General features: G+C 40.5%; 2 protein-coding genes across 4 annotated transcripts; one reads left to right on the top strand and one right to left on the bottom strand.

Moving 5' to 3' along the window:
• The first annotated feature begins 889 nt into the window (after positions 1–889).
• zc3h15 (zinc finger CCCH-type containing 15) lies at positions 890–8,401 on the top strand. The gene is made up of 11 exons (XM_026190633.1): positions 890–1,125; positions 2,771–2,872; positions 3,045–3,156; positions 3,256–3,408; positions 3,997–4,088; positions 4,431–4,613; positions 5,837–5,917; positions 6,088–6,153; positions 6,251–6,358; positions 7,174–7,309; positions 7,439–8,401. The coding sequence occupies exons 1-11, from the start codon at positions 1,051–1,053 to the stop codon at positions 7,624–7,626; spliced, it is 1,296 nt and encodes a 431-aa protein (XP_026046418.1). The 5' UTR covers positions 890–1,050; the 3' UTR covers positions 7,627–8,401.
• Positions 8,402–9,161: 760 nt separating this feature from the next.
• Positions 9,162–15,602, bottom strand: LOC113035328 (RNA-binding protein 45-like). 3 transcript variants are annotated; one of them, XM_026190835.1, is made up of 11 exons: positions 15,224–15,602; positions 14,736–14,858; positions 14,237–14,363; positions 13,938–14,063; positions 13,657–13,827; positions 13,010–13,139; positions 11,992–12,082; positions 11,536–11,693; positions 11,189–11,264; positions 10,947–11,086; positions 9,162–10,415 (listed from the first exon to the last, which is right to left on the bottom strand). In XM_026190835.1, the coding sequence occupies exons 1-10, from the start codon at positions 15,497–15,499 to the stop codon at positions 10,970–10,972; spliced, it is 1,395 nt and encodes a 464-aa protein (XP_026046620.1). In that variant the 5' UTR covers positions 15,500–15,602; the 3' UTR covers positions 9,162–10,415; positions 10,947–10,969. The 3 variants fall into 3 exon arrangements, with proteins under 3 accessions (XP_026046620.1, XP_026046619.1, XP_026046621.1); XM_026190834.1 differs by having other exon boundaries at positions 9,163–9,714; XM_026190836.1 differs by having other exon boundaries at positions 9,163–9,714; positions 13,789–13,827.

Raw genomic sequence — 15,602 nt, 5'->3', positions numbered from 1 at the left:
TCACTTTTTATGGAATCAAACTCAAAGTAAGGTCAGTACTTCCAAGCTTTAAATGCTGCACGCTCATACTCTCTCCTGCACTCGATATATGATCCACTGTTGATCTGCACACAGCTGTTGTCACGAACGGCGCACTCGCTTACATCACTGTCATGAGACATTCTCGCAAAAAAAATCATGGTTTTAGTAACGCAGTAACGCAGCGTTCCTACGGGAAAGTAACGGTAATCTAATTACCGTTTTTGTAATAGTAATCCCTTACTTTACTCATTACCTGAAAAAAGCAATCAGATTACAGTAACCATCTCTGCTGAGGACAAGCAACTAGTTTGTGAACACTCTGGGAACTTTGCTCTGGATGGTTCACCCCAGGTATTTAAACTCTACCTTCACTGCATCTGCTCTCTGCAGCTTCACTGTTACACCTGTCTTCCTGTCATCCACACACATCTTTTACAGACTTTCATTCCTCTTCTCTCCAAAGCATACCTCCCCCTCTCCAGACTCTTCAGCCTGCTACCTTATATCACTATAGATCACAGTGTTGTCTGCAAACATTGCAGTCCATGGACACTCGTGCCTGACCGCAACTGTAAACCTGTCCATCATCACTGCAAACAAGAATGGGCTCAGAGCTGATCCCTAAATTAATCCTACCCGCACCTTAAATACATCTTACCATCTCACCATGTCTTCATACATGTCCTGCACCACCACTGTAAGAAGAAGAAGAAGAAGAGGAAGAAGAGCCTTATGTTTGACACCCCTGAACTAGACGTGTTTTGCAATTTCCTTAGGGATTACATAATTTCCTTAGGGATTAATAAAGTATTCTGAGTCTGATTTTTCTACAGACTACAGTACCCATCCTGCCTCTCGGGGTGCGTGTTGACGTCACAGAACATCAACAACTCACATGTGGCCTAGAAGGCGCTGTTGCGGTGCTAGCAACAAGCGGGTAATGTGGAGCTGACTCCCCTGCAAAATCACCATATTAATAAAGATATTGAACAGCTTCACGCATTTTGAGAGAGCTGTACCTGAGCCGGCATGCCTCCGAAGAAACCCGCCCAGCCCGGGGGAAATAAAAAAACTCAGGAGAAGAAAAAGGAAAAGATTATTGAGGTAAAAGTTACACGAGTTAGCGTGTCGTTGATTAACCCTAGCTGATAAGCTAGCATACGGCTAACCCAGGCTATCGCAAGTGCTGACAGGTGAATCGTAAAGTTGTTCTGGCCTCTGGGCAGTTGTCAGTGCCTTCTAATTGTTCGGTCCATATTTCCATAGTTAGTAGTATTCTACTAAAGGCCCCTTCGGGTATAGTTAAACCTAAAGCTAGCTGACTCTCGACGAAGGCATGCAGCTAACCGATAAAGCTAAGCTGCTATCAGGGCCGTCCCGCCGCATGAGCAAGTGTCCACAGTTATTGCTTTAAGGTTAATATCCCCTGTTGAAGACGCATGTAAGAATTACAAACATTATGTTAAAGCTTATGTAGTGTTTTATGAGGTTTTATTCATGGTTTTAAACACAAACGGGCACGAAGGCGCAGAGTGAAAGGCCTGTTTTCTGACCGGCCTCAGGACTGCTCAGGAAACACATTTCAGTCTGTTTCAGTGATGTAAACGGGCTGTTTTTACTGAAACAACACTTAATGTTATCAGCGTCTTCCGGTCGCTTACATGTTTTCTGTTGTGGTTAAGTTTAGCAGCGGGAATTTCAAGTAAATTTTGAAAGGGGCGCAGTTTGTGCTCGAAGTTTTTAACATGCAACTTCATAATTCAGTTTCCTTAACACCAGACAAGCAACTCTTGCTTTCAGTTGCAAAGTTTTTAATTTTACAACAGAAAATGGTGTTGAGCCAGGCTGTAGGTGTGACTTTTGTTGTTGGTAAAATAACTATTTAAACACATAGATGAGCCACATATTGCACTCTTGGTTCAATACCACCTGTTAAAATCAAAGCCTACTGTTATGGTGGATGATAAATTGGGCCTGTGGGTTTTTAATAAAGAATGAACGTGAACTAAATAAAGATGAAACTTGGGATGAGTGCTGCAGGCAAGGTAGTGCCTAAATAAAACATTTAGACAGAGCGATACAGTGCCGCAGAAGGCCAACCATAGCCTTCAGTTCTAATCGCTGTGAAAATTACCCTGAGTAATGATGTTTAGTGAGCTAATTTTTTATCATAGCTGTATGTCAGATTTTGAACAAGTGTGTCAGTATTTGTTGAATTAGACATGCATTTATGATCTGTTCCTTGTCGATAGTCTAACTTTTCACAGACTTGGTCTGCTGAGACAAATTTTGGTTTCTCTGAAATCCCTGACCACTGGCCTCATGTTGCTGTTAGTCAAACGAAAGAGAACAGATGCATCAGCATTATTTTAAAGGATCTATGCAATAAAAGCAAACTTGGAGGTTATGCTTTGCATAATGAGCCTAACAAGACTGAACCAAGACTACAATCTCGGTTTTGGTTGTGTGATAATTTTTGCTGTGATATGTGCAAAAGAAAATCAATTCACTCATTCTTTAAGCGATCTTAAAACTTTAGAGTTTTCACCTGACTAGCACACTTCAACTAGGTATGGATGGAAAAGTGAACCATGGCTTGATATTGCAGATGTGTCAAGTGGATTTCACTGTACTCCTTGTTGTTGTGATGTAACACTCACTCAGGCTTTGTGTTTGGAATTGTATTATAAAAGTGACAATTAATAAAGATTTGTTTGGGCTCTTGTGTTTGTTTGTTTGTTTTTTGTAGGATAAGACATTTGGCTTAAAGAACAAAAAAGGGGCCAAGCAGCAGAAGTACATCAAGAATGTTACTCAGCAAGTCAAATATGGACAACAAAGTGCCAGACAGGTTGGCGAACTGTTCTTGCCTTCTGTATTTCTTTCTGCCTTCATCCTTGTGTATCTTCTTAATCCTTAAGCCAAACATTCTTCTCTTACTTTTGCTCACTCTACTTGCTGTCTTCCTTAAATCTTTTGTAAGTAAGATAATCTTTAAATGTGGCTGAATTTGTCGTGTTTAGATTGCCCAGGCTGAGGCAGAAAAGACCACCAAGAAGAATGATAAGAAGAAAGAGCTGGATGAACTCAATGAGCTTTTTAAACCCGTAGTTGTTGCTCAGAAAGTCAGCAAAGGTAACACACAGCATGTGACACACAGGAGATGAATCATTTGATGTGTTAAATTTGATAAGAAAAGATGATTGATCTTTTTTCTCTCTTTATTTCCTGCAGGTGTTGATCCAAAATCAGTGTTGTGTGCGTTCTTTAAGCAGGGTCAGTGTACTAAAGGAGACAAGTGCAAGTTCAGCCATGATCTATCCATGGAGAGGAAATGTGAAAAGAGAAGCGTCTATGTAGACGAAAGAGATGAAGACCTGGAGAAAGGTTGGTAGACATCACAGTTAACCTGTACATATTGAAAGGGGGGTTATTGCTGCATGATATCAACATCTGCATCATGATTTTTCTTAGCAAATCTGTTTATCATTTTATATTATTCAGATAAATTAAGAAGACAACCATCTGCTAAATATGTAAACAGCTTGATTTGATATTTAGTTATGATTACATGGGTCTTAAGCCTACTTTATGGCAGCTTTGTTTATTTTTCCTGAATAAAATAGTCAATATTTTCCCCTGTAATGCAAATAAACCTCATTCTGAGTTTATTTCAACTACTGATATCTGGACTTAAAATTCAATGATGAACACTTCATTAAATTAACCAGGCCTTTGCCTTATCTCCTTTATTGACTTTACCTGGACGGGTGGTCCATCATGCCTACCATGTTTGTTTGTTTTTCCTTTGAAAATTAACTGAAAGTTCTGCTACGTCTTACTATCTTAGAGCCCCATCCTTGTACAAAAAAGGCCAATGTGAGCTATTTTTATGAGCTACAGGAGAGGGTGTTGGGCATTTTAGTGATTTGAATTCATACCCCATGCTGAAAGACTGTGATGTGCTGCTTTCAGACACTATGGAGAACTGGGATGAGAAGAAACTAGAGGAAGTCGTCAACAAAAAACACGGAGAAGCTGAGAAGAAGAAAGCCAAAACACAAATCGTAAGTCTGTTAATTAGTGAATGAAGACAAGGAGCTAGATATTTGCTGGTCGTCTGTGTTTTCATCAGGTGGTTTAATGAGAGTGTGGGAAACGGACTTGTTTGTGTGGTAAGGTGAAATGCAGGGAGTTCAGGATGTTTGCTGGATAAAGAAGAAGCAGAGAAAACCAAATCTAGGGAAAAAAAATGTGCTTTTTTCCTCTCAGTTTGTTCCCAAGAGTCTTTTGGCTCTAAACAAAATTCCTCAAAGACAGTCCATCTAACAGTTCAGTCAACTAATACCAATAATAATACACGATTTTGTCTGCTTTACTGTTGCTAACTCACACTTGTTTGTCTGCAGGTGTGTAAGTACTTCTTGGAGGCCATAGAAAACAATAAGTACGGCTGGTTCTGGGTGTGTCCCGCAGGGGGCGACAATTGTATGTACCGGCATGCTCTGCCTCCCGGTTTTGTACTGAAAAAAGACAAGAAGAAGGAGGAGACAGAGGAAGAGATCTCGTTGGAGGAACTTATAGAGAGTGAGGTAAGGATAACTACAACAGCGTGCTTTAGGGAACCTTTGAGGTGAGTAACAGCAGCACAGAGTTCAACTATTGAATGAGATGGACTGGAAGGTGTAAAAGTGAGGCTGCTGTCTTGGGTATTGCTGATATGCAAACCGTTTTTACCATAGACAACTTTGCACTTTTCTCCTTTAACTTCAAAAGGCTGGCTCAGCCTGGTGTGGAGGTTCACGTACCAAACCAAACAGAAGCTGTGAAACCTTTATGTGGGTGCTGAATGATTAAATGCCTCAACTAATGCTCCAAGTAGGCAGGTCAATAGGAGAGCGGTAGTTCCAGGGTCCACTGGTCAGTTGTTGCTCGATATGGTCCCATTAGACCAAATTGTCATTGGTTATACAATTACTAGTGTTACTTACAATATAAGAAACAAATCGTCTGGGATTGAGCCATTGTATTTTTTGCAGCTAGAGGAACAGACTGGATCCACTTTGATCCAGACTGATTGACACCATGTTGAAGAAGTCACTGCATTTTGTTAAAACTTTATAGCAGTTTCTGTTGAAATCATGTTGGACAGTTTAACTATTAAAAAAATGCCATCTGAAACAGAAAGCTAAGTTGTCTGTGTTTAGAGCTTCTGCAAACATTCACGTCTCCAGCTTAAAGCTTTACGTGTGAATGTTATCACTACTGGTGTTTCTGTAATGGCACACACATCACAACCAATAGCAGCAGCCTCACCTAGTCCAAGCTGAGTGCAAACATGTATCTGAATCGGTTATGATTTCTTAAGAAAAGTACGTTTCAAATAGTTTAGTCCAGACAGATGAGATTACGTATCATTGCAGACATCTAGACATTTAGTGACAGCAGTGCTAATAAATGTGAGCAAACTATGTGACCTCTGCAGGGTAGTGGAACGATGTTTAAACATGAATACAAAACTGCTTAATATAAATTGGTGTCGCGGTCAGTGCTGCTGTTTTGGATTATTTTTGAATGTGTTACTTAGGATGTTTGCTAACAATTCAACATATGTAATTATGAAAGTAAACTATTTCTACTCAGTATTGAAAAACAGCAAAACTTGCTGTTAAGAGAGGACATAAGCTAAGACTGAGATATTATAATTGAATGCTAAGAAATGTCTCTGTCTTCAGATGTTGTGGCCTCATGCTGTTACCTCAAATTAATTAATTTAAGTGCGGAAACTGAGATTTCTTTCTTTGTCTCTCTCCAGCGTGCAGCTCTGGGTCCAAATGTCTCTCGGATAACTCTGGAGACTTTCCTGGCTTGGAAGAAAAGGAAAAGGCAGGAGAAGGTTGGACACATTCAAACATTGTAGTAACATCAGGTTGTCAGAGCCAAGTCCCCACTTTTTCCCTGATATTATTAAAGACTTGATTCCTCGGGGGGTTTTCAATGACTGAAATCATTAAAGCTTTTTCATATATTTTTGTCAAGATATACTTGATGTTTTTGTTTTATCAGGTGGACAAAGCAAGGGAGGAAATGGAGAAGAAGAAGGCTGACTTTAAGGCTGGCAAATCTCTGGTGGTGAGTGCAGTGGTTGTGAAATTTCACCTTGGCAGCGGTGCCGAAGCAAAAATGTCCAAACGCAATTTGTATTATTATCTGTATTAATTATCTGCAGGTGAGCGGCCGTGAGGTGTTCGAATTCCGCCCAGAGCTGGTTGATGATGACGATGATGAAGCTGACGACACTAGATATGCCGACGAAGAAGAAGAGGAGGAGGAAGAGGTAATTGTGAAATTTCCAGCAATTGCATAATGCAATAAACTCACAGATTTGGTTGGAGGCAGTTTGAAAGAAGCTCTGTGTTTTAGAATAGACAAAAACCTCCCACAGTCTTGTTTTTCTGTAGTCTGTGAGTTTATATTGATTTCAGCTCTGTGGCTCTCACACTTGAAATGAGATGTCCCCGCACAATAACCTGTGTTTGGTGTCTAATATAGTTTGCGTTGTTGGTATGAAATATAAATGTTTTGATGTTGGCATGCAGTGTGTTGGTGTTACCACTTCAAGCGATTTATTTTAGTTTCTCTGTGAGGTCAGTGTAGTCAGGCAGATATGTTAAGGTACTGATTTATACTGGAGAACAAGCATTCAAATATGAAGCCAGTATTTCAGTATTTTATAGCTGGTGAAAAAAGACTTATAGGTGAATAAATATTAATATTACTGATAGTATTAATGATAGTTGAACCTTCTTACCAGTGATTGGTTGAGCCATGCACATCTGTACCACATATCGAGACAATGTCAGTGTTTTCTTTAGTTAAATCCACACATGCAAGTCTCCCAAAATTCCCTTTTTGACAGTTGTCTTATTGTTGCTTTTCCAATGTAGTCACAATGGTTTATGCTTCCTAGCTAGACTAGTATTCAGATATTTTCTAATTTTATGGAAAAGGAAAAATGTATACATCAAAGATAAGAATTTTAATATTACTTTTTTTTCTTGCAATTTTATTTGGACACTAGAGTTTTTTAAAATTCACATTTCCAGCCCTTCCACGTTTTTTCTTTTCTTTCTTTCTTCTTTTAAATTTCAGATTGATACTACAGACATCCAGGACATAGACTTATCTCGCTTTGTTCCACAAGAGGTCGACAACACAGGTATTACTGTAGCATCCATGGACCGGTTCACCTCTAGGAATAAGACAGAGACGACGGAATCAGACGACGGTGAGAGAAAAAACACACTGGTCAAAGTTTATCCCTTTTTTGTAAGAGAACAAACACAGTACTTCTGAGTACTTCTGATGAACAAACGTCAGCTGTGTGAGTAGCATTTTTTTCCCCTCCTGCTTGCAGAGGAACAGCTGAACGGAGCTTGTGGTGGCGCCGAGGCCAACGGGCTTTCAGAGGAAGAGGGCGGAGGGGAGGATGGAGGAGGGGAGGATGAAGAGGAAGAGGAAGTACCGGTAGATGAAAACCTGTTCACGGGAGAAGATCTGGAGGAGCTCGATGAAGAACTCAACACACTGGCGCTGGAAGACTGATGAGGAGGGAGCAGGAGGTAGAAGTCAGATGGACTAAGTGGCAAAGGGATGGACTGATGGATGCATGGAGCTAAACATCAAAGAGACCAGACGTTTGAATGATTTTAAGTTTCAGAGACTCCAGTAATAAAGCCTGATTATATCTTGACATCACTGCCTGTCTCTGCCCTCTGTTTTCACCGTACATCATTCTGTCCTCTGGGTGTCCAAATTTCCACGGCAGGGCCAACTCCACGCATCTCTGCTGAGGAGAACTTTGCTGTGGTTGCACACTTTTTGTTGCTTTACAAACTTGATGGCTTACACTGACATTTGGTAAATTAGGCTTCAAGTGTTTCTCTACTTGATCAGTAAAATATTGAATATATTGATTTAAGGGAAGTGTATCAGATTTAAAATTAAAGAGCTATACCTGTTAGACTGTATTATTAAACCAGACTTCAGTGGCGAAGAAGTTATACAAGTGGAAGGTGAACACAACTCACCTGCTCTCATGCCAAAAAGCTTTAGTTAGGAGATGCACTTTTGTGATTAAAGTAGATTCAAGATTGTTTTCCCTTCAACAGATCCACTATTTCATTTAGCTGAGGTCACAGCTCTGCTGAAAAAATCTCTTATTTTTAGTAAAAAAAATGTTTGAAGGAAAGGTCCAAACTGAGCTTCTTAAATGTCAGCTCCCTGATCTGAGACCAGATTTGTTCCCAGTGCCAGCCTGGTATTGTAAATAATGTTCTCATGAGTTGCCTAAAAATAAAATAAAATTACTGTACATCCAGTGTCCGTCTCTTTTTGGATGCCATTGCTAAATAGCTTGATGCTGTCCCTTTTCTGTTTAACACCCATATTTCAGTGATTGTTGTCTGCTCCCCTCCTGTTGTGTACCATAAAATAAAAGCAGTGTATTTTCAGTGATTCAGGGTCAGCTTTACCTTTTTAGACCCTCTCTCTGGGCTAGGACCAGGATAACACACAACCAGCGCCAATGCTGAGAAGAAAAAAAGATTTGGAGCTCTGTAAACCAACCACCTCCACTCTCAAAGTCTGTGGCCCCAACCAGTGGTTTTAAAGTTGATTAGTAGAGTTATACTTTATGCCAAACCCACTCAGTTATTTATAATATCTATATGTTGAAATCCAAGATTGCTCTTAAGCCAGAACAGGAGACTAGATAAAGCGCTAATTAAGAAAACATGTATTTCTGAAAATGCAACCTAAGTAAAAATCCACCCAGGTTTTTAGTGTCAGATATATGCACATGGGTGAATAGCCAAGTCAAACAGGGCTTCCCCCTTTAGAGCATCAGAGGGACACTGCAGGACAAAGACAAGTACAACAGAAGGAAATGAAGACCCAGTATCCAGATGGTCTCTGGGTCATCATCACATATTTTTTTAAAAACTACAAACTGAATGCATGACCTTTTAATTTAGCAAGCTTCTTAGCATAACAGGAGAAATGATGGTTTTATAATTTATTTTTTATTAGCTGTTCAGTTAATATGTTGTAAAAGAAGAAATGAGACAGACAATGTGTTCAACTATATTTTTATTGACAAAAAAAAAAAAAGGTTTCACAGTCATTCAAATCACCACCTTTTAACCGAGACCTGCACAGGCTACAGAGCGTACCATCAGACAAATAAGGAGGACCAGATGTGAACTACAAACTGTCCACATCCAGCTTTATAAAGCCTGTTTTTCACAGCTTATCAGTAAACTGCAGCCTCCTGCCTGCAGATTTTCATAAAGTAAAATGCTGCACACTGCTCGAACCATGAGACTTCTCACGTCAGCGTTTCTTAAATAATCTGTTAAATCAAAGAGCAGTGTCGAGGCTGACATTTTGCACTTAGAAAGCACGAAAGTATGACACTGACCACAAACTACACAATTGCTATTCACAGACTGTTTACGATTAAGACTTCAGTTTATTAGTGTTATAACACTGGAGCGTCCTATCAGTGAGTCGCTGCAAGGTCACTGACCGGGAGTAAGGTCAGACAGGTGTCAAAGGTCGTGTCAGAGGTCGGGAGAAGGTCTTGATATCGGTCTGTCAGGTCAGGTGTCATTGTGTCATGGCAACAGTCGCCTGGGGAACAAGAAGCTGCAGTGTTATTCACAGGAAGAGAAACGACTGTCATCAGAAACTTCTTGACATCTTGTTAGAGTGTCGCTTTTGTGACTCATGAGGAGAGAGCTTCACAGGAGTGCACAGGTGGGTGACGTGAAGGAGCTCTCACACAGTTTAAGTTGCAAATAAATCATAAAGGGCCTTCGCTGTGGGTAACATCGAGGTTAAATATTCTAAACTAATAACCTGCAATGGAAGCAGAGTAGGGGTGCAAAGCTTGATGTATAATGATAGAACTTTCTAATGATATGATTAATAAATACTCTTTTACTACTTTGAATTCTTTTAGCTTATAATCAGGCTTTGAAAGCCTTCAACACAATTTGAAGACTCTGATCTGTGTTTTTTTGCTTTACTGACCAGACTTAGTATTGCAAGAACACTTATGTACAACACATGCTGTGACATTGCTAATATATCAGGAAAAATCCAGAAAGTTGGTGTTTCCTAGTGTTTTATTTCATAAATACTTTGTTGTCTGTGTAGTGCTTCCTAACGTTTTCTTTTTGCACGTCTACCTGCCTCCATGATACCACCTGTTGGATCAGACATCACAGCACTGCAGAACTTTCTTCCTTGTGAACTGATGAAGTAGCACTGGTCCTTTGTAGTTGGTTAGCCTGCCTACACACTGAGCCTTTCTTGTCGCTGAACAGACCCTGACAGGTGATGTAGAAAGCCAAGAGTTACGCTTGTTTCCCACTATTACGCAGCTGAGATTTGAACTCCCAGATTACTTCAAGCCGTCACCTCACACTGTCCCTGATCCTTTCCCTTTTTGTACTTATTGTGTTTATATGCTTCATTTTTGATCTTTTGTCGACGTTTGTTAAGAGCGTCTTTACTTTGTGGTCAGTCAACACATATACCCGAAGCATCTGACACTAGAGCGCACACACACACACACACACACACACACACACACACACACACACACACACACACACACACACACACACACACACACACACACACACACACACACACACACACACACACACGTGTTGGATTAAATAAATCAGAATTCCTAATCAAAAATATAAGAAATTATTCTCGTTGGCAGTGTGTCTGATATTTTCTTAAACAAACATGTAAACAGACAAATTACGTGTACAGTGTATATATTTTGTTTCCAAAATAGTTCCAATTGCACATACTGGTGAGCCTGCAGTAGAAGACTGCACACTTACCACTGGTTCGTGTCATGTAGGCTTCAGTAGGTACGAGGACGTTTATGAGATTCCTCTCTGGGAGGATCAGCCAGCATCACCTTCATCTTTACCCCGTTAACGACGCGTCCGTGGAGCGCTGCCATGGCCTCGTCCGCACACTGACAGAGATGAACACAGTGATGAAGAAGAGTTTGAAGTTTACTTACATTCTATTCCTTCATTAATAAAACCCACAAGTTTATCCTCAATCTGAGCTTTACCTGTTTATCTGCATACTTCATGTATCCAACTTTCCTCCCTGGAACCAAGTGGACTTCAATGAGGGAGCCAAAGCGACTAGACAGACAGACACAGGGAGGCACAGACGAACAAATAACATTTAATTGTAAAGCAGGAACATTTGCTAATTCTGTCTGTTTGGTTTAATAGCAGCTTTACTCTGTTATTTAAGAGCACTTAGCCTGATGTTATCATCCACAGCAGTTTGCACTGATTGAGCCAAGAGTCGTGATCAAGCAGACCTTTAACCGTCCCGGTAATGCACTGGTTTTTTTTGTTTTGTTTGTTTTTTACTTTTAGTGATTGAGTCAGACCACAAGGCACTTACCAAAAAACATCCTCCAACACATCGGGGGGCAGCGGGGAGGGGCTGAACACGACAAACAGCCGCTCCTTGGTTTTGCTCTCAGGCGGAGCAAGCTTCTTCAGCGACGGCAGGTTGGCGTCGGTCTGAATTCGAGAAACTGACGAGACAACAGAGAAGCCCTGGTACATACCAACACAGAGAACACAGGATCAGTAATTTAAATGTCACATACTGTTCACACACTGCATATCCCTCAGAAAAGGAGATTCTAGGTTTGATCTGTTGAACTACTTTTAATCTTTATGTGAGCACAGATTTTTAAAAGATAAGCTAATAAGAATTAAAATATAGCTTTTTTAGAAATTTTCTTATTATCATTGCTAAAAAAAAACATCTGAAATGTAAATAAAATGTGCAGAGTAACAAGACGATGACCTGACACAATTTTGTAAATCAGATGTTGAATTAATGACTCACAGGTTTCATCACTTGGCTGCTGGATGGTCCGTTCCAGACCGCTGACATCATCTGTGCTGCAACAAACTGCATGGCCATCCGACCTACAGGACTACACACAACAGCAAACATACAGGCTGTTTCCAGCTGTGGACACGATGGGAAAATTAAGTCTGCCTCAAGCACCCAGCACAGAGGTGCACTGGTCGCTTGTAGGGCTTCGTCTACATGTTATAGCTAAATATAATCACAAGGGGGCAGTGTTAAAACTCTGTGCAGCAACTATAATGAGAGCGACTCTTTTTCATGTTTGTGATGTTAAAGACAGAAGGTGTTTAGAAGAAGAGTGTTTAAAACACTGTGTACTGTGTAGTAGTGCATGCTACTTTAATCTCTGATGGCTTTTTGTGCTTCTTCCTGTGTTGCGCTGTATTCTACTGATGTGTAATTTTCATGTTCAAGCCAACTTGAACAGGAAAGGAAACACTGGTCCTACATTGCATAGTTAGAGACGCTGAGGCATAGCATATTGAGAAACAGCAGGGGGAATGACAGCTGTGCATCTCAGCCCCAGTTCACTGTCACTATATAGTCCACAAGCACCAAATTTAATATCCTGGCCAAGTTAACTAGATCCATATTGTTCAGGATCGTCTTCTGCCTGTTCTTCTGATGTCTTTTACTAGAGAGAGTGTGAAGTTCATGAATAATGCGAGTGTGTATCGCTAACAGCTTTGAAATCACGTAATATTTAAAAAGGCAGTCACGGCACTCTGAAAAAACACTGCCCGGTCACTACAACCCACAGGGGACAACTTTCACCTGTGAATATTTAACAACAAATAAAATGTGGCCAAGAAGGCATGCAGACAAGGTCGCAGTTAATTATCAGTGGCATTTTCGTTCCTATCTTTTAATTTATGGATATATTAACTTTAAAGGGTTTTTCTTCTCTGAGGCTCCAGTAATTTGTGACCCTTCTGCAGGCTCAAAGTTAAACATATACTGTTGTGTAGTTATGTGTGCATTGTGTGTATACCTGCCGCGGTCCTCGCCGTCGTCAACAAAATTTACAACCAGTCTGTTTCCAGGTGGATATTCAAAGCCATTTAGCTTTTCTCTGGCATAAAGTGCTGACCCAAGATTGCTGTAGCGAATCAAAGCATGGCCTGGAGGCAGGTGACACACAGCAAAGAAAAGGTCAGAGTGGAATATTTTACAGTCATCAAAATAGAATGGACCACATCAACATCCACAGAGAACCGATACTGCAAACTAGAGTAAAGCTGATGTAGTGTGTAAAATAACCATCAGCTCCATCCAGTTTTTCAAATGTGAGGGTTTGCTCCTTTTAGCCATCTCATATAATCACAAATACAATATTTTTAGTCACTCTGTCACACTAAGAAAACATTCATGATTAAAATCTTGTCACATCTGTAGAGGATTAAATTGATAACATTGGTGGCTCTATGTTCTGTAAGAGCTTACTTTGAGGTTACTGTTCCCAACAATCTGCTCAGTGTTTAGTGATTCCTTGGCCCAACAGGTGAAGTTGGACAGTTACCGTCCCTGAGTCTCATTCTGCAGATGGTTCGTGTTAAAAGGGGTTTTTTTCTCCTCAATGCAACAGATTCTGACTGGTGTAACATGTTGGAGGTATATAAATAACATTGAACTGTTAACCTTTGTTCATTCCATAGGCATCCCTCTGCAGCTCGCAGTACTCCATGCCAGGTATAATGTCAAAAAGAGAAAAAATCTGCTCTTGATTGAGTGCAATGCGCGTGGACACAATGAGACAGCGTGTGAAATCACCGTGGCGGTAATCTATGACTGTGTAGTTCCCAGGGTCGCCTATACAGAGAAGAAGGACACCAGGGTCAGTACCAAGACAGAGGATAATACTAAGACCTTTACCCTTTCCTTCCTATGGTAGTAAATTCTGATGACAAAGAAACTCATACCCAACGTGTACTGGTTCATGGATTCAGAGCCGCCAGCATAATCATTTCTGGCTGCTGCTCCTCCAGAGCTGTAATCTTCTGTTGCTGTCGATTTGCTTCGAGGCTCAGCCAGAATGGCCCTGTAGGCTAATAACATCATTTCCACAGTTTTAAATCATAAACATAACCTTTACTAAGTGTTAACAGAAGTGAGAAGTCACCACAGCTGTAACCGTTCACCAACCATTCTGTATATTTGATGTTCATACAGCTGCTTCTACCAGGATTAATGAACAAGTAAATGAGTTTGGCAGACCTACCTTTGTCGCAGTTCTCTATGGCGAGGGCAGCTTGGGAGGGTTTGTAGTACCTTACGTAGCCGAGGCCTTTACTTTCTCCTGTAAACTTGTTTTTGATGATCACACAATACTCAATATCCCCATACTCCTGCAAAACAGAAAACAGAAAGAATCTAAATGAGCATTTAGGGGTGTCAGTGAGTTCTAGAGAGCCTCAATTAAGATGGCCTAAAAGAACACACTATATACGCTAAGCATAAGTGGTCTGTATATAGTTAAAGCATGTTTTTTGTTCTTACTTAACAGAAGTTTATGCATTTTTAGGCCATTTGATAGACAAATATAAATATATTTAGCTTAGAGCAAAATACTTTAATCACAGTCCTGGTGTAGGTTCTTTGGTAGATGGCCAAAACCTCTGTGCGTGAGCACAAAAATATTTTTCATAAAGGAAACACAATACTGACATTAAAACACAGGCAAACATAGAGCTGCAGAACCACAAAAGAAGAAGTATTACTTTGAATGTTTCTTTGAGGTCCTCTTCTGAGAAGGATTTGGGGATCATGACAAAAATCCTGGTCAGCTCCTCATCCTCAACATCTCTGTGTCTCGTTGATGACCGTGACTGGGCTATAAATACCTGAAGAGCCAACATTTGCAAACAAAGAGACACAAATTATGCATTAAAATAGCGGACGATACACGTTAATTGTATATTTTCGAAGAAGAATCGCAACTATGATATTTTCTTATGTAAAGTTAAGAATAAGATTTATCCCTCGCCAATAAATATTCCATGTTTTGTCTTCTCAGTTCCAAATATTTAAAATTTAAACAGCATTTTGCACAGAAGAGTGAGATTGTAGATAATTAAGGTTCCGTGAACTGAAAGCAGCTAACGATCACGCCCCTTTAGCTTGCTAGCTGTACGCATATTATAAATCGACCGTCTGAACTGAAGCAGACAAAATATAATCTTTTTGGAGACCTAACCATTGACATTACCTTCACAGGTTTAGTCCCTTCCACCAGGACTTTTCCGTGCATTTCTTCCATGGCCAAGCAGGCCTGAGAAGACTTGGCAAACTTTATGTAGGCAATGCCTTTGGACTCCTTTGTCTGCTTGTCTTTGACAACCCAGACCCCCTGAATGTCCCCAAACACGTAGAAGCTTTCCCGCAGCTCATCTTCAGTGATGGACCGACTCGTCACCACGAACAGTCGGCTGTTGGGAGGATCGTCGAGGTTTTCGGGCACCTGTTTGGAGGGATACTCCTCCATCTTCGCTTCCCTGTAAACACTAGTGATGTGTCGGTCGCGAACGAAATGGCTCTTAGATCCGAATCTTTGACGTGAATGACGCGAGACGGCTCCTTATCGCGAG

The sequence above is a fragment of the Astatotilapia calliptera genome, chromosome 13 (genome assembly GCF_900246225.1).
Source record: "Astatotilapia calliptera chromosome 13, fAstCal1.2, whole genome shotgun sequence".
Taxonomy (NCBI): Eukaryota; Metazoa; Chordata; class Actinopteri; order Cichliformes; family Cichlidae; genus Astatotilapia; species Astatotilapia calliptera.
The sequence above is the reverse complement of the archived record's forward strand: the minus strand, read 5'-3'. Positions and strand labels throughout refer to the sequence as shown.

Excerpts from the sequence above, each read along its gene's own strand:
- LOC113035328 (XM_026190835.1), bottom strand. The coding sequence starts at position 15,499 with ATGGAGGAGTATCCCTCCAAACAGGTGCCCGAAAACCTCGACGATCCT. Across the intron at positions 14,064-14,236 it reads CATAGAGAACTGCGACAAAG|CCTACAGGGCCATTCTGGCT; the intron begins GTAGGTCTGCCA and ends TGATGTTATTAG. Across the intron at positions 13,828-13,937 it reads CATGAACCAGTACACGTTGG|GCGACCCTGGGAACTACACA; the intron begins GTATGAGTTTCT and ends TTCTCTGTATAG.
- zc3h15 (XM_026190633.1), top strand. The coding sequence starts at position 1,051 with ATGCCTCCGAAGAAACCCGCCCAGCCCGGGGGAAATAAAAAAACTCAG. Across the intron at positions 1,126-2,770 it reads AAAAGGAAAAGATTATTGAG|GATAAGACATTTGGCTTAAA; the intron begins GTAAAAGTTACA and ends TGTTTTTTGTAG. Across the intron at positions 6,154-6,250 it reads AGGCTGGCAAATCTCTGGTG|GTGAGCGGCCGTGAGGTGTT; the intron begins GTGAGTGCAGTG and ends AATTATCTGCAG.